Source organism: Chelon labrosus, assembly GCF_963514085.1.
Source record: "Chelon labrosus genome assembly, chromosome: 5".
Taxonomy (NCBI): Eukaryota; Metazoa; Chordata; class Actinopteri; order Mugiliformes; family Mugilidae; genus Chelon; species Chelon labrosus.
Genome location: NC_140341.1, coordinates 6301638 through 6323477, shown reverse-complemented (window position 1 = coordinate 6323477; position 21840 = coordinate 6301638). Strand labels below are relative to the sequence as shown.

The 21840-nt window shown below is 42.6% G+C and overlaps 2 protein-coding genes across 5 annotated transcripts in view; one reads left to right on the top strand and one right to left on the bottom strand.

Annotated features, from left to right (window-relative positions):
- wdr3 (WD repeat domain 3) overlaps positions 1-10617 on the bottom strand; it is a 15149-nt gene extending 4532 nt beyond the window's left edge. The window contains exons 1-18 of one of the 2 annotated variants that reach the window (XM_084545651.1): positions 10511-10617; positions 8940-9141; positions 8639-8848; positions 8355-8473; positions 6949-7027; positions 5400-5495; positions 5172-5276; positions 4976-5077; positions 3711-3811; positions 2675-2779; positions 2343-2573; positions 2142-2235; positions 1949-2050; positions 1778-1860; positions 1284-1422; positions 1143-1199; positions 426-526; positions 29-140 (exon numbers count right to left, since the gene is read on the bottom strand). In XM_084545651.1, coding sequence (XP_084401777.1) covers positions 29-140; positions 426-526; positions 1143-1199; positions 1284-1422; positions 1778-1860; positions 1949-2050; positions 2142-2235; positions 2343-2573; positions 2675-2779; positions 3711-3811; positions 4976-5077; positions 5172-5276; positions 5400-5495; positions 6949-7027; positions 8355-8473; positions 8639-8848; positions 8940-9113 — 2010 coding nt within the window. In that variant the 5' untranslated portion in view covers positions 9114-9141; positions 10511-10617. Of the gene's footprint in view, positions 1-28; positions 141-425; positions 527-1142; positions 1200-1283; positions 1423-1777; positions 1861-1948; positions 2051-2141; positions 2236-2342; positions 2574-2674; positions 2780-3710; positions 3812-4975; positions 5078-5171; positions 5277-5399; positions 5496-6948; positions 7028-8354; positions 8474-8638; positions 8849-8939; positions 9302-10510 lie in introns of those variants that run through there. The other variant, XM_084545652.1, reaches the window with a different exon arrangement.
- A 1044-nt stretch (positions 10618-11661) lies between these two features.
- Positions 11662-21840, top strand: part of gdap2 (ganglioside induced differentiation associated protein 2) — a 37835-nt gene continuing 27656 nt past the window's right edge. For 2 of the 3 annotated variants that reach the window (XM_084545213.1, XM_084545215.1), the window contains exons 1-3: positions 13711-14035; positions 18761-18900; positions 21281-21434. In XM_084545213.1, coding sequence (XP_084401339.1) covers positions 13743-14035; positions 18761-18900; positions 21281-21434 — 587 coding nt within the window. In that variant the 5' untranslated portion in view covers positions 13711-13742. Of the gene's footprint in view, positions 11905-13710; positions 14036-18760; positions 18901-21280; positions 21435-21840 lie in introns of those variants that run through there. The other variant, XM_084545214.1, reaches the window with a different exon arrangement.

Below are 21840 nucleotides of genomic sequence, written 5' to 3'. Positions count from 1 at the left end.
CGACCAGACTTCAAAAGACCAGCGTCACCTCGAGTGTCTGGATGTGCTCAAACTTGTCGGCGTCCCACTGTTTGATCTTCCTGTCCTTCCCCGCTGTGAAGAACAGATGAGTCTTGGGCACGAACTGGAGGAACATGACGCTGTAGAGACGGAAGGGAAAGGAAAGTAAGTCAGGCTAGAAAACTCAGAACTGTTGGAAAGATAGAGAGCAGTAGAAAGAAGCCTGAGGGAAGAATCAGACGCTCAAAAGAATCAAGGAACAAGCTGAAGAAATTACAGGCGTAGGAAATTAAAAACAGCAACAAGAGCAAGAAGAGGAAGTGAGATGGGGAAACAGATGAAAGAGCAGCTGCACGGCTGGAAAATGATTTCACCGCCACGTGTGTGATTAAAGCCGTTTGGTTTGGGTCTGCGTCGGTCGGTACCTGTCGTCGTGAGCGAACATGGAGCGGTGGCAGTCGCCGAAGTCCAGGCCCCAGATCTTCACGTTCCTGTCGGCCGAGCCGGTGGCGATAAGTGTGCTGTCCTGGTTAAACAGAGGCACGAGATCAGAAGATGTTGCTAAAGTAAGGATGCATCTAAACAATATTTAATATCTTCAATTAGCTAGGGAGGATAAAGATTGGACTCTGGAGCAATGGAAGAAGGTCATGTGGTCTGATGAGTCCAGATTTACCCTGTTCCAGAGTGATGGGGGCATCAGGGTGAGAAGAGAGGCAGATGAAGTGATGCACCCATCATGCCTAGTGTCTACTGTACAAGCCTGTGGGGGCAGTGCTATGATCTGGGGTTGCTGCAGTTGCTCAGGTCTAGGTTCAGCAACATTATGTGTCCAAAGAATGAGGTCAGCTGACTACCTGAATATACTGAATGACCAGGTTATTCCATCAATGGATCATATTCCAAGATGACAATGTCAGGATTCATGGGGCTCAGATTGTGAAAGAGTGGTTCAGGGAGCATGAGACATCATTTTCACACATGGATTGGCCACCACAGAGTCCAGACCTTAACCCCATTGAGAATCTTTGGGATGTGCTGGAGAAGGCTTTGCTCAGTGGTCAGACTCTACAATCTTGCAAAATAGAGCCGAGCATCACCGCTATAATCCAGCCCTTATAGCAACTGATGGGAGTACTCACATGTGAGATGTCCAGACAAAGCACAGGCAGCTTGTGTCCATACAGGGACAAGAAGAACTGCAGCAGGGAAGAGAGAGGAGAGTGTTTAGTTACCATGTAAACAGTGTTTTTTGTGTGTTGTTGTAATCTTAGCGTTTGTACCTTCAGCGTGTCTGTGTAGAAGATCTTGACGGTGCAGTCCAACAAAGAGACGGCCAGCAGACGGTGGTCGGGGGAAAACTTCACGCACAGAACGTCTTCCTCCAACTGAAGGGTGCGAGTGTGTTTCACCGTCAGCCTCCTGCATCACAAACGCACAATGTTACCGGAGTATTTCTACAGTGCATTTTCTATTTACTAGGAAATGGGAGGGTAAAATTGTGCAAACACGGCAAATCCAAATGCTCTTAATTGTGAGAAAACTAAACAGATGTAGTAGAAATCATCTGCCATGACACCTGCACGTCATTTTTGCACGATTTCAGACCAAGTTTTCATTTGTAAAAGTTGAAGAAATAGTTTTTTCAGTGTCTTGCATCCAAGGAAATGCAGTAGAAATGCTTCTGGGAATACTCCTGCCAAAGCTAACGACAATATTCAAGGTGTAAAAGCTCAATTTGAAGCTTCCTGAATGTGGACACAGAGTGATTACTTACTTGTGACTGGTGCCCTGGTCCTTAATCAGCTCAAAGTCCCAGAACCTCACTGTCTTATCTGCACTTCCTGTGATGATCCCCCTCTAGAGAACACACACACATGCAAGTGAGAAACCAAGCTGGCTGTGACTGCAGAGCAGCAGAGGGCAGCAGCAAGCCGTTAAGAGTTACCTGGTCCGGGGCCAAGCACAGGGACCACAGGGCTCCATCATGGGCATCCACAGTTTCCAGTAGACTTCCCGAGGCCAGCTCAAAGATCTGCAGCTTCCCGCTCTGACAGAGAACACAGCAATGAATTGAATCACAAACAGCGAACTGAAATGACTTCAAATCCCGTTCAAAGCGTCGTCCTGTGTGTGAATACCTTAGTTCCCAGGATTATCTGTCTGTCTCCAGGCACGAAGAGGGAGCAGAGGGCGTAGTCACAGGCCATGGTTCGAATCACCTGCAGAGTTGACCTGCGACGGGTAGTGGGAGGGGGGGGTAGTTGGGAGACAGGACAGTTAGAAGACCGTTCCCTAAAAGCCGCAGCGACTTCCTGCGTCTAAAGCAGCAGCAGCGTCACCTGTTCCAAACCTTGACCGTGTCCCCGGAGGCGGAGAGGACGGCCAGGTTGTCCGAGCTGAAGGCCACGGTGCGGACGTCGGTGCGGTGGCCGCCGAGCGCGAGTCGGGCCGTCTTGTTGGCCGTGGCCGTCTTGTCGGAAGACTTGATGCTGTAGGTCTCTATGGTGTTGTTCTGCAGCAGCAGCGCCACCTTCAGCTCGCCGCCCGGACACGACAGGCAGTCCACCCACCTGAGGGGAGACGTGGGAGGAGATTAGGGCGAATTTTTGGGGTCTAATTTTGAATTTGACTACGTCGGTCTGGGATTTTAAAGTGCCGGCTCCACACTGACCTGATCTTAGAAGAAGCCTTGATGTTTGTTAGTCGGACGATTTCGTCCTTCAGCGTCTTCTCCACCACCGGCTCTGCTGCCTCCTCACCTGTGTCTTCCTGAACTCTACAGCAAGGGTCAGACACAGGTTTCAGGAAGGTGACTTCAGACTCCACGCTTGATGGAATACCACATCTACACTACAGCATAGCAGTGTCAGGCATGTTAGAAGTGGTTGCAATAAGCAGCACAATGAAGGTATTTGTCATTTACACAGCATAAGAAATAGTGGCAGCTGCAGAAGCAGTAGTTAAACACAATGGGAAGTAGCAGTGCTAGATAAACTGCACTCACTGATAAGAGGGCTGTAAAATTAGCCGACTGCGGTTTGGCTGCATCTGTGTATATTTGCCAAGTGATAAGAAACGAGAAAATGCAGAACCAGAAAAACCAAACTACGTCTCAGGTGGTTCAGGGAACAGAGAGCTTGTTCACACGTAAGAACAAAGAACGTCCAAAGTTTAATTTATAGTCCCTCCTCTGAACTGTAACAACACGTGGCGGCGACGCTGATTACACACCGATCAGCCACAACATTAAAACCACAGACAGGAGTATGTAAATGACATTGACCATCTTGTGACAATTCAGTGTTCTGCTGGGAAACTTTTGGACCTGGCTTTCATTCATTGGTGTGGATGTTACTTAGACATGTAGCACCCACCTAGACCAGACCAGGCACCCCCACCCCATAGCAATGACGCTCCTTGCAGGATGTAGACACAAAAACACTTTAGGAACAACTCAAAAAAACATGAAGAACAGCACAAGGTGTTGACCTGGCCTCCAAATTCACTAGATCCCAAACTGATCAAGTATCTGTGGGATGATCCACAGAGGCTCCTCCCCTTAAAGCCCCCCCACTTCTGTTCCCAGACACCACAGGACACCCTCAGAAGGCCCATGTCCATTCTCTGATGAGTCACAACTGTTTTGGAGGCACAAGGTGGTCATAATGTTATTCCTGATTGGTGACAACAGTCCCGTCTCTGCTTACTTGGCTGCCTTCTTTTTGGCTTTCTTCAGCTTCTTGGTCATCTTTCTCTCCAGCTCCACCGCCGACAGCACCGTGAAGAGCTCCAGCACTGAGTCGTTGCCCTGCCAGAGACACGGTCACGTACAGAATTAGTCACGGAGAATCAGTTATGAGTTTAAAGACACATATTCTGCTAAACACATCAGGGTGTGAATGAGGGGACACAGATTATGACTAAATGCTGCCTTATAATAACTGAACAACGCTGCAGCAAGCTGAAGGACGACAAAAAGTGCGCCTGCAGGAGAAGAAATTAAGTCGGTGAACAGTGTTCCCCTTTGAAAGACAAACTAGGCGACTAAATACATTTGACATCTTTGTAAATCTTATTAAACGGTCTTGAAATGTGGTCAGATTACACATCACGCCAGCGTTGACAGCCTGTGCTCTTATCTGATCGTATCAGGGGAGATGAATGACTGCCTTAAGTTAGTTAGGAGTTGGAGAGTTGACAGTCAATGTGAGAAACCAGCCAAAAAGGTACCAATAAAGGCCTGCTTTGACCGATCAGCCATAACATTATGACCTAATTTCTAATTTTGCGTAGGTCCCCCCTCTTTTGCCGTCAGTACATCCCAGAGATGCTCAATGCTGGATTTAGATTTGGGGGAATTTGAAAAACTCATTGTTGCTCAACCATATTTGCTTTGTGGCAGGCAGCATATGTCCCGCTGAAAGGGGCAACTGCCATCGGGGAATCGTGAAAGGTTGTTCACGGCCTGCAAAAATATTTAGGCAGGCAGGTAGGTAGGTGTCAAAGAGACATCCACATGAATGGCAGGACCCACACTCTCCCAGCAGAACCTCAACCTTTCTATCAGCTACTGCCGGCATTAATCTGTTCAGATTGTCTGTGAAATCGGACCACATGAGTGTTGTTGTTCCCACAGACGTGCCTTGATTCACTGCTTGGCCACTTTTAACCCTGAACACCCCACAGGAGAGGCAGTTTTGAAGATGCTCTGACCCAGATACGGTATCTTGCCAACACAACCTGCCCCACTGTTAGATTCCTTTAAAGTCCTTCCTCTTGCTCGTATTACCTGTTTCTAACACATGAACTTTGAGGACAACTTCCTTCCTAATACATCCCACCCACTGACAGGTGCCAAGAGTGGTCATAATGTTATGGCTGATCAGTGTATAATCTTTGTATGTTGAAGCTGAGACCTGAAACTTTCTTAAAAAGTCTGTACTTCAGAACAGGGAACCTCTCCAACACTCACATGGCAGGCGACGACTCGGGCCCTGGCGTCGGCCGTCAGCGAGACGACTCGGTCCCGGGCCTCTCTCAGGATGGAGCCGGCCTTCTGGCAACTCAGGATGCGCTGCAGATGCCCCCGAAAGGAGATGACTTAAATATTTAGAAGATGCACTGAGTGTGAAAATGTGCAAGTGACTCATGCAGATATACTACTGTACCTCTTCAATGTTTTCATCCACCTCTTCCTTGTTGTCTTCATCGTCATCATCATCATCCAACAGAGTTTTCACCTTCTTCACCTTGGGCTCGCTCTCAGCTTTTTCCTGAGGAAGAATTCAAAACAAACAACAGCTGCGTTAATGGTTTAGTACAGAGTCTTTTTTAGCATTCACGCTAACAGTCAGTAGCGGGGAGGAAAGAAACGTCGACGTGCACCGAGAACAGACCTCCTCCATGTAGCTGATGTCCCAGGCTCGGAGCTCGCTGTCTGCTGAGCCCGTTAACAGTCGGCTCTCCTGGTTCAGCAGCACCATGCCCCACACCTGACAAACAACACAGATGCATATCCTTTATACAGGTAATGAAGCTTCTCAGATCTGAAATAAACAGTTTAGAGTAGATGTTAAAGAAACAAAGTGTCACCGCCCAACACAGAATATCCTCCCTTCATTATAACAGTCACAGAAGGTAAGTATGACATATTATTTTTAATTTTTTAAGATATCATAACTTATTTTTTCTAAAGCTTTGAGATAGACAGTCACATTGTGATCTTCAGTGTGCATTCAGTTAAATTAATCTGTCTCCTTTGCTTAATATATCTATGTATATGCCTTACATTAGGTACACTAGTGAAAATTAATTCATTCTAATTTATAACAGTCTTGCACTAAATCTTATCTTCGTGAAGGTTCTGGTATTCAGCATTTGTGTCTCATGACTGAGGGAGCTGTTGATTGAACCGTGGAGGCTGTGGTTTGTAGACTTACTTACTACTGAACTGACATGTGTTCCTATTATTTTGGCAACCCCGTTTTAGTGAGTGGTGTGACGGCCTCTATAGGCTGGCCTTAGGTTGTGGGTTGGGAGGCTGTTACTCCCTGTGTTGCAGGAGCCTGGGAGGCGGAGCTACGGTCACATCACAGATGCAGCACACCTGAGGAAGCTGCAGTGGAAGGAGGCCATAAAGCAGGCCTTGGCTCTCGCTCTCGCTCTCTCTCTCTCTCTCTCTCTCTCACCTGGCTGGCCACCTGACTGCTCTCTTGCGTATATTTGGTGTTGCATTCTCATACTCCACACCAACATAGCACGCACACTGATATGCAGACAGACATACCACTATCTACCTGCTTTGCTTCATTAAATTCATACAATTATATATTAGAATACATTCGTTTACACCAGTGTACCTAATGTTTTGGCTAGTGAGTGTATGCCATATATGAAAAATACTGCTAAACTGTGATATCTTTGCTTTGGGCAGCACCCAGTCGCTGGTTTCACTTCTCACACTCATGGATTTCTTTTGTTTCAGTTCTGCTGCTTATTAAACCAAAGTTCAGTACCTTTAACTGGACGATCATGAAGGAGTTTGTGGTGCTGTTAGACTTTATGGAATTAAACACTTGTGTTTTTGTTATGTAGCCTAGCCCACTGACTGTAAAGGGGTTTGAAGACACCTGTGATGCTAATTACAGGACACACCTTAGTTTAAACATGTTATTTTCAATCTTTTCTTGGGTTACCATCATTTTAGTCCAGGCCAGTTTCATTATTTATTTATTTATTTTAATTATTCTGTTGAACCACAATTCAAAAGCAATGCCTGATTTGTATTAGTTAATTTTCAGTACTTTTATTATTACTTATGTCTGTTTCTGTTGTGTTGTTCTGTTTGCTTGTTTAACAGAACCGTTTGTCTCCTTTACTTTGACTGAAAGCATGCGTCGCTAATGTCGTGCTAATGACCGCGTGTGGCGTTAAGAAGCCTCTCACCTCACTGCGATGTCCCACCATGGTCTTAAAGCAGTGCTGCGTGTCCAGATCCCACCACTTCACGAAACTGTCCTTGGAGCTGTACAGCAGCAGAGAGCACACATACGCTGTGTTAGTAAAAGCGCGGTCACGAACATTTGCTTTGAACAGTTCTGAGAGGCTGTGTTTGACATTATCAGATTAAGATTATAACGTTCAGCTATCAGAAAGCAAATCAAACCCACATGCAGGTTTTTAAAAGCTGACTGAGGTCACGCTGTGGAGGTTTACTTCACACACAGCACATCATTCATCATTCTATCACAAGTTGTGTGGCACCTTGCTGCGCTCTGCTAAGTGAGTTTAATAATCCTCATGAGCAGAATAAAAATGGATGCCTGGGTAGAACTGTGCCAAAGAAAGTGAACAAGGAAATGAAGCGCTGCTAAATACAGCAAGAGCTAAATACAGTTCCACTAAAACTAGTCTGCCATTAAAGGGGAACTACTGTTTTTTACAACCTGGACCTTATTTCTGGCATAAAATACAATTGTTCACTCACCCATATAACTTTTGTGTTATTTGCTGTCGTTTGTCAGATATTTAGATCTGCATATATCCATATAGTGGGAGTGAATGGGGCATTATCTGCCGCGAAACTCGTTCATTTCACCAATATTTTGTTATGATACGCTAGTGCTAGCTAGTGTTATATATTCGCGGACGTGCAGCTGTTTGTTGTTCTTTGGCCAGCTGTTCCTCTCTCTGCCTTTGCATCCACCTTTCATTGAGGTCCTCATCCGTATACTGTGGAAACAGCATACCAAAACGTCCTTACCAAAACGGTAAGGACGTCCATCATAAACAAAGTTGTCGTCCACAACCTCAGAATCGGAAAAATATTCAGCCATGTTGCAAAAAACTAGCAGTAGCAAATTACAGGTAAACAAGCCACGCGGTGTACTCAGAGATGACATCATCCAGGTCAGAGGTTAGTAGGTCAATCTACAGACCCCGGATGATGATAACAGGTAACTCCGGACTCAACGGAGAATAGCACTAGCATATCATAACAAAATATTAGTGAAATGAACGAGTTTTGCAGCAGATAATGCGTTATTTAGAGGCTGCGTTTCGGTGCCCCATTCACTCCCACTATATGGATATACGCTGATCTAAATATCTGACGAATGACTCAAAATAACAACAAAGTTATATGGGTGAGTAAACGATCGTATTTTATGCCAGAAATAAGGTCCAGGTTGTAAAAAACAGTAGTTCCCCTTTAAGTTTTTGGCCGGAATACAAAATGTTTGCTTGTCCTCTTTACTAATAATGATCCTATTTCATTCTTTTTAATCAATTATACCAATCATTTGCTTTTACATATTTGGCAATACATTATGCAGGTAAAAAGACCACGTTACCATGTGACCAGGAGGTTCTTGTCTTTAAGGAACAGGGCCTGTGTGATGAGGTCTTTATGGCCCTTCAGTCTGTACAGACCACACTCATTGATGATGTCCCACACGATCACATCTGTGTCCTGAGGGAGGAGGAAAAAACATAATAACGCTTAACTGTAACAGATCGATAACAAACCAGCAACACAGAATCCAGCCTGGACCAGAAAATACAACAGAACCGATGTTTCCGTGTATTTGTTATATAAAACGTTCATCTTGATCTCAGTTGCTGCTGCCTCTCTTACCTTGGAACCGGTGACGAGCCGAGCCCCGAGGGCGTCATACTGCATGACGCTGACGGCAGACTTGTGGCCATTGAAGGAGACATTGCTCTCGCCGTTCAACAGGCTGAAGATCTTCACGGCTCCGTCCTCGTAGCCCACGGCAATGTGGACCCCGTCAGGGGAAGGGCACAGGAATGTCACTTCATGTTTCTGGCCCTGCAGGATCAGGACCTGGACGGAACAGACGGATATTAATGGAACCTGGAGGCGAGATCCGAGATTGTCCCCTCCGGTGACGGTCTTGTAATAAAAACAATCTCACCTTCTCTCCTTTTCGAACGTCCCAGATGAAGACGTGCTCACATGCGGCCACGGCCACGTAGCGTCCCCGCTCGCCACCTCGAAGGGTCACGTAGCAGATGTTGGCTTTCTGGCTGCCGATGACGCCAAACACAGCACTGGCTACGTAGCGCAGATACTGCTTGGTCAAACCCATGACCGGCAGTCGAAGGTGATGTCGAGTCCTATGTCACAGCAGAGACTCTGATCAATGACAGTATTGTTGAAACAGAGAGTAGGAACCTGGTGCCACCAACTAACAGACACTACAAGGGATAACATTTGAATTTTAGGTTGAACTGTGCATGTGTGGTCTATCCATGGGTCAGGTCTTCTCATGCTAAAGAAATGGCTTGGTGACAAGACCATTCCCAAGATATGCGTCCACTGAAGATCCAGATTTCCAGTTAACTGGACGGAGAGCCAACGGACTACACCTGGGAAAGGAGCTGACTCATATTTACTTATACACATACTTTGTTTGCATCTATGAATGTAAATTTGTTTAGCTGTGGTTCTTGTACTGTAATGACGGCAATACTATTAGCCATGTCCCTGTGAACTTTAAATATGATGGCACATTGGTAAATAGTTAAAATAGGGAATATTGTATTACTTGTTGCAGATTGACTTAAGGTTTATCCCTGAATTCATGGGGATAAATCATGATCGTGATAACCCTAATAACCAGATTTATAAACCTGGGTGCAGAGAGATATACTCATTCAAACTCAGGAGAGTTGGGGAAGTCTGGGCCTAGCTTCGTGCATGAAGGTCCTCTCAAAAACTGTTTGTTAAACCACGTCTAAAACACAAGTATACTGTTAAATTAAGCTTTTCCTTAAGTGGAATAAAGAGGTCCAGATACAACACCATGCTTTTGTTTTATACATTTAAAGCAGAATGACTCACATTGTTATTAAAATCAGTAATTTGTCAATGTCATCTGGAATTAGAGTGATATTTAATTCATATTATAATGTTGCTAAACTGTACAGAACCACAGGTTAAAGTAGATCTCACTGTGCTATGTGACATTAATAACGTGTTTTCACAATGTTTATAACGCCGGCGGTGCTTCCACAGTGAGTTTATATTTCATTCTATTTTAAACTTAACATTAATATACAAGTGTATTTCAGTTTAATGAGTCTATTCTTAGCATATTCTGCTTTTAAATACGAGTTTATTAGCCTACAAACTACTTTTCTGTAAATATCCAGCTACGTGTAGCACGTTGGTCTCCATAGTAGCGGATACGTTCGTTTTGGTGCACAGGACTAACCGTCAGCGCGGTGTTAAGCGTTTCTGACACTCGAATTAACACGACACGCGTCAAACCCCGCCCGCCAACACACCGCCGCACAACAAATCGAGTACATCTAACCACGGCAACCCGGTTGTTCCTGAACCCACGTGGTGAAACTCTGGGGTAAAATGCACTTAATTAAACAAATTATGATAAAGAGGTATGTGCGTATGTGTTATATAAAGTTTTAACGTTTCTGTCGTCTATGTAGCGCGTTTGTGTTTGTTCGGTTTCAGTCCTCTTACCTCTTAAACGCGGCTGCTAGCTAACTTGTGTTGTATTCCTTACTGCGCTGCTGTTTCAGACCCAACTAATCGATCACACATCGCTAAGATAACAGTCAAGACCCGATTAATACAACATGCGTATTTACTTTGTCTGTGAATGTAGGATCCCATATAAAAAAATATTAAAAATACATTATTTTAAACAGTATTTAAGAGTTCATAACGGGACATTTGAAAGAATTGACAGTTTGTGTGTTGTTTCTGGTTTCGCGATGGCTCTCGTTCTATTGCTTTTGTCTGTATATATCGGAAAGATCGGCTTTTATTTTGTTAACTTGAGTCGGCTCTTTGGATATAACTTACAAAACAGTCCTTGTATGTTGTTGCAAATGTGTTTTTCGTGTGTTTTATAAATAATCAGAGATTCTTGTCTCACAGTCAGTGGATTTGCGGTTGACAGAGGTGCAGTGACTTCTCGCCGGTCCCTGAACAACCACAGCGGAAGTGTTTTATTTTTTATTTTGGGCTATTAGTCAGCTGATTAGGAACTGAGAAACAGTCAAGTTAAAAATTTACGAGAATTGTTTGAACAGTACCGGAAGCTTGTTTGTGTGGCCCATACAAAATAAAAGCGAATGCTAGTTTTCTCGATTTCCCGATTTTTTTTTTCTTTTTGTTTGTTTTAAGAAATCTAAAAAAATATATCGTGTGGGAATAATTTGTTTAAACAGACAAATAATTTGAGAAAGTATGGTATTTCTGTTTTTCTTCCGGTTATTTAAATAATTCGCAGTTTTGGAAGTGTCCCCTACTGTTAACTAATTAGTGTGTTATACATTTTCATATTTTACACGCAATACAGTGTACATTTTAACTCCAAATATATGTCCCAACTGTAATCCCTACCATAATTTAATAAACAATCAAAACGGAAAAAAAATATTACACAATATTTTTTTTTCAGACAGGGCAGGAAGATGAGCAAACCAGATCTGTAACATACATACAAATAGTTCTGTATCTGAATTTAAAAAAAAAATAATTAAATTAAATTAAAACAGACACTCAAAAAACAAAAAGTGCTGTTTCTTTAAAAACTACATCTGGAAGCGGAATTTTATTTTGAAACTCGTAACCGGATATTGTATCGTTAACCGTTGCTCGCTTTCCGTTGCAGGCAGACAGCAATCAGCTCCTAGCATGTTTGCTATGTGTGTAAACCCGGGCAATTAACAGTTTTAAACTTATTTTTTGACAGCTTTTTCTTGCTATTATGAGAACTCCGAGGAACGAGAATACGTTTTGACTTCATACGTTCTCTTGTCAAGATTTATTCATTTCTTTTATTATTTTTTTATTTATTTTTTTTTGGCGTGGACATCACCTCTGCCTGGGGGAAACATATTGGCTAGGTAGGTGAGGTCTTCTTTGCTACTGTGGGACACTGTCTGGTCCAAAATACGACTTAAATCGATTTATAGAGACAGTCTTCGTCCTCGGGACCGGGGTAAATATGTTTAGGAAGATAAAGAAGTCGAGTTATCAGGGGGTTGAATTCTTTTATTGACATTAGCACGACAGTTTCATAAGAGCAGCTCTGCCTCTTAAGCGTTTGTTTTGGTTATTTTAATCACCTGCAGTTGTCCAATAAATGCAGCACTGACACACGAAACGCTTTATAAGCAGAGTATGTTTAATTTAAGATCATTTAAGACTGAAGGAGCAGCTCAGCAGATACAAGAAACAAGGATTAGTAGTGATGTTGGTGATTGATTTGCTGCATATCCACAAATCAATGAACTGATTCGTCCAAAAAAAACAAAGTTGCTCAATTTAGACTCATTTAACAGCAAGAAATTTAGCTAATTATTTAAAATGTTGGAGCTTAAAACATTATTTTTGCACAAATGTCTACTTTAAAATCAGCTGTAATTGTGATCTCTGCTAAAAGAGCCACTTGTCACATAACTATCATCGGTTTGATTTGATGCAACTTCCTGTGTCACACTGTCTGCCTTCACTTCTGCTCGTGCAACGGTTTGTGTCTCGATCCACTGCATTCCTGTAATTCCTTTATTTTTTTTTAATGAGCCATCTTCTCTAATCTGCTGATAATGTTATCACATGCAGACCTCTTGAGGGGGGGGTTTGCTTGCTGCTGGAGATCAGCACAGTCTGGTTCTTGTGGCAGCGGTCGGACTCGTAGCGAGGTTAAAATGTAGCTTGAGGTGCCTGGTGTGGATTGAAGTAATCGTGCAGGACGTTTTGTTCCAATAATTTGTGACATTTTATAGACAAAGATACTGCATTCACGTTAAATCTCAGTTCCGTACAAGCAGGACTTTCTTTTAGAAATGTGATGGAAACTCAGCAACCCCCGGTTCACGTATACAGAAAAGGACTCGTTATGGGAATGGGAAGCATTATCCTTTGTTTGAAAGCAGTTTTATTAGGGTGGAAAGAAGGAGTAGACTTATGTTCAAGGTATTTAATTCAATTCAATTCAGTTTTATTCATATAGCGTCAACAACAATACAAATCGTCTCAAGACGCTTTACAAAAACCCGGCCTGAAAACCCCCAGAGCAAGCCTGAAGGCGACGGGGGGCAAGGGAAAAACTCCCTTTTAACAGGATGAAACCTCGAGCAGAACCCAGCTCATATGGAGGGACCCATCTGCCTAAGGCCAGCCGGGTACAGACAGAAGAAAGAGAGAAGAGAACTGCAAAACAGCAACGGGGTGTTCCTTGCGTCAGACCAAACCACCTTCCTCCGTTTCTCCGTGTTCCTGCTCCGATGCTCGCAAGTTTCACCGATCCAAAGTAGATTGGCTCGTCTTTTGGACCGGACCACACGGGCAAGCCTGTGCTTCCCAAGTGCATCCGTGAGCCTTGGCTCTCCATGACCCTGTAGCCGGGTTCACTTTTTTTGCAAGACTAGAAACACTCCAAAAAAAGCTGTCATCACGATTTATCCCTTCTCTAACGCCGTCAAATTTTCCTTCCTGCTTCTAAAAGGACAAAATATTCACTTGCTTGTCTATTTATCCCACCCACTGTCAGGTGCCACATTGTAATGTTATATATAATGTTACGGCTGTCTAAAACTGTAAGGTCTTAATGGAGTTTTGTACAAAACATTGGTTGATAAATCAAACAGCTTCTCCATAGCTGGAAGGAAAATCCATCACAGCAGAGGTCAGCCCCGGATGACTGATATTAAATCCCTTCCAGGCAGATTTCTAGTTTCAGATGTTGGGCTCTATAAATAAAAATGATTCTCCCCCTCCCCTCCTCTGCTTGCAGCACGGCTTCTTGGAGATCCTGTGTGAGCCTGTAGTGCCAGAGGGGATGGATCCTCTGGGCGCTCGCTCCCAGTTCGTGGACATCCAGACCCTCCCCACGTGGCAGCAGCAGCTGGGCGAGGATGGCGAGGCGCCGCCGCTACCGCCGCTGCTGGACCGCAGCGACAGCCTTTTCGGCCAGCAGGCCTTTCCCTCGCCCTTCCCCTTCAGACCGGACATCAACTGCAAGATCATCCTCTTGTGAGTCACTCGTACATTTCGTCACAGTGCTGTGGCACGTCTGATTTCTCCAAACTGTCAGGCTTAGTTTTGTCATAAAAGTGGACGGAAGCAGTGGATCTATGAGCTTTTAAATAGAAATAAAGTATGGAAATGACAAAAATGGCATAGCAAGGCAGTGCTAAACTGTGACCTCTGTGTTTCCTGTTTGGTTCAGATACATGGTGTAGTGTAAAATAGAGTCTAAATCAAAATACTTCCTTCAAAATCTGGGAATAGGAAGTGAAAATGCCCTTTTTGTGGAAATATTCCATGTGCATTAAAATGAAAATGTGGTTTCAGTAGTTTGAAATGCTTTTCTTTACATGATTGTTCCAACATTGAGGTCTTAAATGATTCACTTTTCTATCTACACGTCGACCTTTTGGCTGTTTTTCTGCAAACCTTCCTTCCATCTTGTCGTTTTTCTGCTTACTCTCAAACATTTCACCTGATGTCAGAATTTAAACCCGAGCGTTTCACGGTCCTCAGGGTCTTCAGATGCGCTTTTATCGATTCGTGTATTTAATCTGTGAGTAAGCAAATCACGGAATCACTGGAAAATGCGATTTTACGCATCTCACATTCTTCAGTTAAGCATCTGGACGGACGGCAGAGACGTTGCCAAAAGACGTCCTTGTGTTCGGTCAGTTTTTATTCACTTTGCATGCGGTGACTGAGACATATTAAGGAAAAAAAAAAGTGTTTTTCCCATCTTATCTGTGGAGATTCTCAGTCAACTACAGTAACGGATAGTTGGCGAATAGCCGTCAGACATCTGGCAGCTAAACTCACTCTGTAGACCTTTGTACTCTGTAGACCTCTGCAGACATCTGCCTCATCTGTAGTTCTTTATATATCGAGATAAGTGTTTTAACCTCATGTTGGAGTCATGCTCTTTTTTAAATGTGTTTATCCTTTTAACTTAAAAAGTAAAAAATCTTTTAGTCAATTTAAGTTCCTGATGTCTTGTATTGAAATATTAGTTGTTGTCTAATATTAATGGTGAGAAATGGTGAGAAAAACAGGTTTTGCAGTGGCAGCGTGGAGGGGAGTGACTCCAGGACGCTGGAAGTCACTGTTAAGCCTTCTCGAGGTGTCGTGGGCCTAACTTAACGAAACATCGGTGAAGGGAGCTGCCCACTTGAAAACCCCAATGACATGCTGCATACTGCTGTTGTTTAGGCCAGGTTCCTGATGTCTTCATATTGTTTGGTAGCTATGGTTAGCTGCTGAGCGGGCCATACAAGCCAGCAGCGTTAGGTTAGCTTATGTTTCATAATGGTTGAATTATCCTCTGCTGCTCTGTGAAACTACAAGCCAGCAGCATTTACTTAGTTTATTTAGATTTTAGGTTAAGCTAGCCATTAGCATTTGGTTAGCTTATATTTCACAAGGTTTGAGTTAGCGTCAGCTGCTGAGCGGGACATGCAAGCCAGCAGCATTTACTTAGTTTATTTAGATTTTAGGTTAAGCTAGCCAGTAGCATTTGGTTAGCTTATATTTCACAAGGTTTGAGTTAGCGTCTGCTGCTGAGCGGACCATACAAGCCAGCAGCATTTACTTAGTTCATTTAGATTTTAGGTTAAGCTAGCCAGCAGCATTTGGTTAGCTTATATTTCACAAGGTTTGAGTTAGCGTCTGCTGCTGAGCGGGCCATACAAGCCAGCAGCATTTACTTAGTTTATTTAGATTGTAGGTTAAGCTAGCCAGTAGCATTTGGTTAGCTTATATTTCACAAGGTTTTAGTTAGCGTCAGCTGCTGAGCGGACCATACAAGCCAGCAGCATTTACTTAGTTCATTTAGATTTTAGGTTAAGCTAGCCAGCAGCATTTGGTTAGCTTATATTTCACAAGGTTTGAGTTAGCGTCTGCTGCTGAGCGGGCCATACAAGCCAGCAGCATTTACTTAGTTTATTTAGATTGTAGGTTAAGCTAGCCAGTAGCATTTGGTTAGCTTATATTTCACAAGGTTTTAGTTAGCGTCAGCTGCTGAGCGGACCATACAAGCCAGCAGCATTTACTTAGTTCATTTAGATTTTAGGTTAAGCTAGCCAGCAGCATTTGGTTAGCTTATATTTCACAAGGTTTGAGTTAGCGTCTGCTGCTGAGCGGGCCATTCAAGCCAGCAGCATTTACTTAGTTCATTTAGATTGTAGGTTAAGCGTCTTATCATATGACTGTAGGTTTGTTAGGGTTTCTCAGCTGGACAGGGCCCCTAAATGTGTTTTGCCTGGGATTTTGGCACAAGGGATTGTTACATCTAATCCTGTGTATTAATGCATGTTATTTGTGAAAAATTGAATTCTTATATTCACCTGGTTAGGATATGTTAACGTGTAGTTAATTCATTTAAATTAGCTTAGTATTACAATATACTTTGTGAGTTTTTTTGTTCACACAGCTGATAAAACTTGTAGGGAAGCTAGAGTAAGATTTCTTTCAGCTATATGACTATAAATATTGGTAATATTACACAGAGAAGACGTTGTAATTCTGACAGTTTGTTAAGTAATGACGATAAAGTCACAAATATCTTTACACGTGGATTTTGGTCGTCTATCAGATCTTCGCTGCATCAAGGAGTTATGCCAGTAACTCATCAGTTATTAGCAGCAGCTTAATGTGTGTAGTATGAATGCTGCCAGTGTATCTTCACATGCTCACACACACCGGTTCAGGATCCTAGACCGCCTCATAAATCCTCTTTGTGTAGGAACACATGACCGTCCAGAGCCCGACTACTTGGCTGCCGTTTCTCTGTAAGAGCCTTGTTGTGGTGGTAGCGGCCCTCCTCTGCTCATTCATCAGGAGCGAGCACATTCCTGCTACAATAACATGACCAGAGCTCAGCAGCCACTGACCCTCCAGCAGGGGTACCTTTGTAGCATGTGACCTCTCAGAATTAAAAAAAAAAAAAAAAAACACGACTGACTTGGGATCTGTCGTTGAATTCGTACGGCCATGTGTGGTGAATAGCAAATGCATTGTTCTTTCTGATTCTAATAATCATTTCACTGCTGCTCACATTTAACATTTGATCTGTGGAAGGTTCCAAAGCCACAGTATTATATTTATTCTGCTCCAAAACATAAATTATAGTCTTTTGTGGGCTGTTAAGAGTAGTTATGTATTACTGTGATGTTGCTATAGAGCTCATCACTGTCAATTTTAGCAAAAATAACCCATCCATCCATCCACATTCACCCATTCCTTCTTTTTTTGACTGGAACATCAGCTTAGTTACTTTTGTAACTCTGGTTTCTCCGCTATACTCCCAGTTGCTGCAGCCCACTCTGTCTGTATAGTTGCTTCCTCCTTCAGTCATCGCTGGTTGACGTAAAACGCTACTGGTGTTAAAATACGGAAAGATTTACCTGGCACTGGTTAGCTTAATCAGCGTTTTATGATTGTGAATGAAATACGAGAAAATACGAGCGCAGTCATTCCAGTAAAACATGCTTCCCAAAATATGAACCACATGAGGCTAAGCTTCCTCTTTCCTTGTGCATCTTACTTGGTCCATTGTTCTTTTTTCTTAAACTAGTTGCACAGTAGCCGCATCAGCTGTTTGCACTTTACCAGGTGTTTCTGCTTTTTATATTTTTCCCCAGTCTTTCTTGTAGCTCTGACCTTTTACATTCAAACCACTCCCTTAATCAACTCCTTCAAAGCACAGCTGGCAGCAACTTTTACTTTTAAGACACGACAGAAGCATGTCAACGTGTCACTATTTTTATCCCGTCGAAATGCCGCCGTTGTCATGATCGTCTTGATGGGGCACGCCTCTTATTGTACGTGATACATGAGCAGGTCCAAATAACTTCTGTCCTATAAAAGGAGACTAAATGAGAAGTTGCCATTTTGCTTCTCGAAGACACACATGTGTAAGGATTTGTACAGAATTGCATGAGACTCCATAAAACAGGAACTGTGACTCCAAATGAGTCATTTTTTGGCAGTGGTCTACATGTGGCACGTCTTTTATTAACCTTAGGGAGATGATGTAAATAATAATTAAAAAAGAAAAACTCTTCCATTCTTGCCTTGGTGGCTGAACTCGTCTTGTGACCGAATGCTTTCAACACATGCTTGAGTATTTCTTCATTGTTCTTTCCAAATTAACCCGAAAGGGCTTGATAGCAAATAAATGACTTTACTGAAGCAATAAAAGAAGCATTGTGCGTTGGCTTAATATCTTCAAGGTTATGTGAATAAATGTGTGCAGACTGAAGGGTATGCGCATGGTCTACCAATCAGGCAAGGAAACTATATACCCGTGTGCAATCAAATGTACACTAGTGAAAAATGAATGCATTTTAAAGCAACAGTCCTGGACTAAATCTTAGCTTAATGACTGCTAATGTTCAGTTTATGTTGAAACGGCATCAAAAAGGTGGTAACTCAACTGGATGATCATTTTGGAGGATGTGGTTTGTGGTGCCGTTAAACTGGATTAAATTAAACACAAAAGGGTTTCTGTTATTTAGTCCACTGATTCTAATATCTAAATATTAGAAACATGTGTCGGTACAACGCAATACGATTCAATAGTACTACAAACGACAGCCTCCAAAATGAAAACAGTTGAATCAACAGCTCTATCAGTTATTTTAATTTAAACGCTGAAGGTATTGAGGTGAAATTTAGTTTAGAGCTGACAAGTAAGAGTGTGTATAAGTCTTATGTATTTTCTTTCCTCGACAGCACCGGTGACGTCGCCCTCCTGAATTGCACTGCCATCGTGAACACCAGCAACGAGTCGCTAAACGACAAGAACCCGGTCTCCGACAGAATCCATCAGCTGGCGGGTCCCGAGCTCCGAGACGAGCTGCTCAAGCTCAAAGGTAGAGTTGAAGGGATGAGATGTTGCGATGAGCCATGAGTCCCGAAGAAAAGCTGGATTTGATAGAGATGCTGGAGGCAGGAAACATAAACATAAATGTCACAGGGAGAATGGTGCTTTATTCAATTCATATCAGTCACTTGACGCTCAGCTGAATTTTTCATACAGGGTATTCACGTCCACTACTACTCTGATAAAATATGTAGACTTTCAAAGCCTCCACAGCTGCTGACAGAGAGGCATGTTGAAGCTTCAGCAGCAGTCCCTTGATGGGCATCAGAAACATGCCATAAAAATATTATTATATTGCTGTTTATGATAATTTCTGTGTGTGTGTTAGATACACAGAAATTATCATACACAGATATTAGTATATTGCTGTTTATGATAATTTCTGTGTATCTAACACAAAAGCAGCAGCCTGTTACACAGAAATAAATAAATAAAGTAGAGACTAATTTAATTTAAAATGCAGCCTGTTCACAGGAAGTCTCACATAATCTAATTCTGTTGTTTCCTTCTGATGTATTGTCAGCAATAATAGTAGTGTCTTGAAATCTACTTATAAAACTAATAAAACCAATTGGAATTAGATAGTAGAGACTTTTTAAATCTTAGTGTATTGTTGGAGTATCAAAAATAGGTCAACTATATTATTATTGGTCGATAATGATGTCGTCTCATGTGTCTGAAGCATAGACTGTATAAAGATAGACGGTGGAACTGCTCCTTAAAAGTGAAGCCAAAGCAAGTAGAGCTCCCCCTGGTGGCTGGCTGCAGTATAGGTGATAAGCTCCACCCCCTCCATGTTAGTGGGTGGGACTTGAGCCAAACTAAAATACACTCGATTTCTTTTCCAAGGATGGTTTCTGTCATTTTAGGTAGATAATATAATGTTGATGCATGGTCAGTTGTAATTTTTTTGGATACGTTTGGTTTTAGTTAGTTATTTATCCGCTTTAGAAACAGGATGTGACATGATGGCGACTACCAGTTGCCATGCTAACCAAACCGTAAAGCGTCCAAGATGGCGCCGCCCACATCCCAGAGGAACTAGCGTCAGTTTGGCCAATGCAATGAAGTGGCGACATATTTATACAGTCTATGGTCTTGAACCTAAAAGACGTACTTGTACACACCCGACTACAGCCAACTTTTAGCTAGCTCATACATTCTGCACTTGAGAGGAAGTAACTCTCCATACCAGCAGGTGGCAGTAGTCTGTAATCAAAATTCAAAAGGGGAGACTGGAAGAGCGACTAGTAGCTGAGAGGCTAGAAAGCTAGGAATCGCTACGAACCGTTGTACAGAGCTAGCCTCCCCTGAATCATGCTAATCTGTTGCTCTGCAGTTTATTAATTCTAGACCACAGGTGTCAAACATACGGCCCGCGGGCCAAAACCGGCCCACTAGAGGGTCTAATCCGGCCCACGGGATGAATTTGCAAAGTACAAAAATTACATTGAAGACATTGACTGCAATTTTTCCAATAACAGTAACTGCTATTCTTAGGTTTCATACAGTTTTACTAAGAGTTGTGCACATAACACAACACTGAGACCTAGAACTGCACTTTTGCAACAATTGCACTTCTTTTTCTTAAGAAATGTTGGGTTGTTCATTACATGTTTTGTAATAGTACAGTTCATTAAATGTGAACATTTTCATAACATACTTGTACTTCTTTGCACAAAAACAAAGGGAAACATTTGGAGTTGTGGTTATTTATTGGTTAATATGCTATTTTCTCACTAGTCTGGACGACTTCAGATCAAACTGGGCTGTATGTGGCCCCTGAACTAAAATGAGTTTGACACCCCTGTTCTAGACGATCATGTCATTGAAAAAATAGAAGTGTATTTAAATGTTCAGATGAGATGAATATGTAAAACGAGAAGAGCATTTTCGTGGACTAGTTTTCTAAGCTGATCAACCAATCAGAATGAGGTCTTTCACTACATCCTTTGCTGCCAGTTCAACATGCTGAACTGGATGAAACGCCACCAGTAGGGGTCCGACAAGTGCTAACAGCACAGGTCACACTAAAAACAAGGGCTAGCTGTCAGTTTAGAGTGTAGAGCTTAGACTCTCAGCCTTGGAGTAACCTGGACATTATTTATGTGAAGAGATGTCACTGTTTTCACTGTTTTTATTGCTGGTGGCACTTAAAATACACCAATACCTAAAATACACCAGTCTCTACAGGTTTGTTTAACTTTGGCACTCCACACCAAATGCACTGCAGTCTTTTCTTTTTTTGATCATCCATACTTTTTTATAGTTTTAGAAGCTTTAACAAGCAAGTATAAAGTAGATGTGTTAACAAGTGGGTCAACACCCTTTTTACAGCCGTAACATTTTATTTGTGTGTTTACGTGCAGGATGTCGGACCGGAGAGGCGAAGCTGACGAAAGGCTTCAACCTGGCGGCGCGCTTCATCATCCACACGGTGGGACCAAAGTACAAAGCCAAGTACAGGACGGCAGCGGAGAGCTCATTATACAGCTGTTACAGGAACATCATGCAGCAGGCCGCGTAAGTATCATTCATTCAGCCCTGTTAGACCACCGACTGTTTTCATCTGGCAGAGCGGCGTGTCAGTGATGAGCAATCCATTGGTTTTTTATAAATTAAAGCTTCTTTTTCTCCCATCAGATACAAATTTGTTTGATAAACAATATCTGTTCCTGACAGGTATAAATAAACCGTGATTTCATTAAAGTCACTCTGGGCTTTTCAAGCTCTTCCTAAAAGAAGTATAAGTACAAGAAAATAAGTAATTGGTTTAAAACTGGAGAAGCTGCATCTGTTTTTGGGATTGATTGTTACCCAGGGATAACAAGAATACAATACTATATAGAGATGCACCGATTTATCGGCTGGTGACCGGAATCGGCTGATTTTCACGTGATCGGCCATGACCGGAGACCGGCCGGTCAGT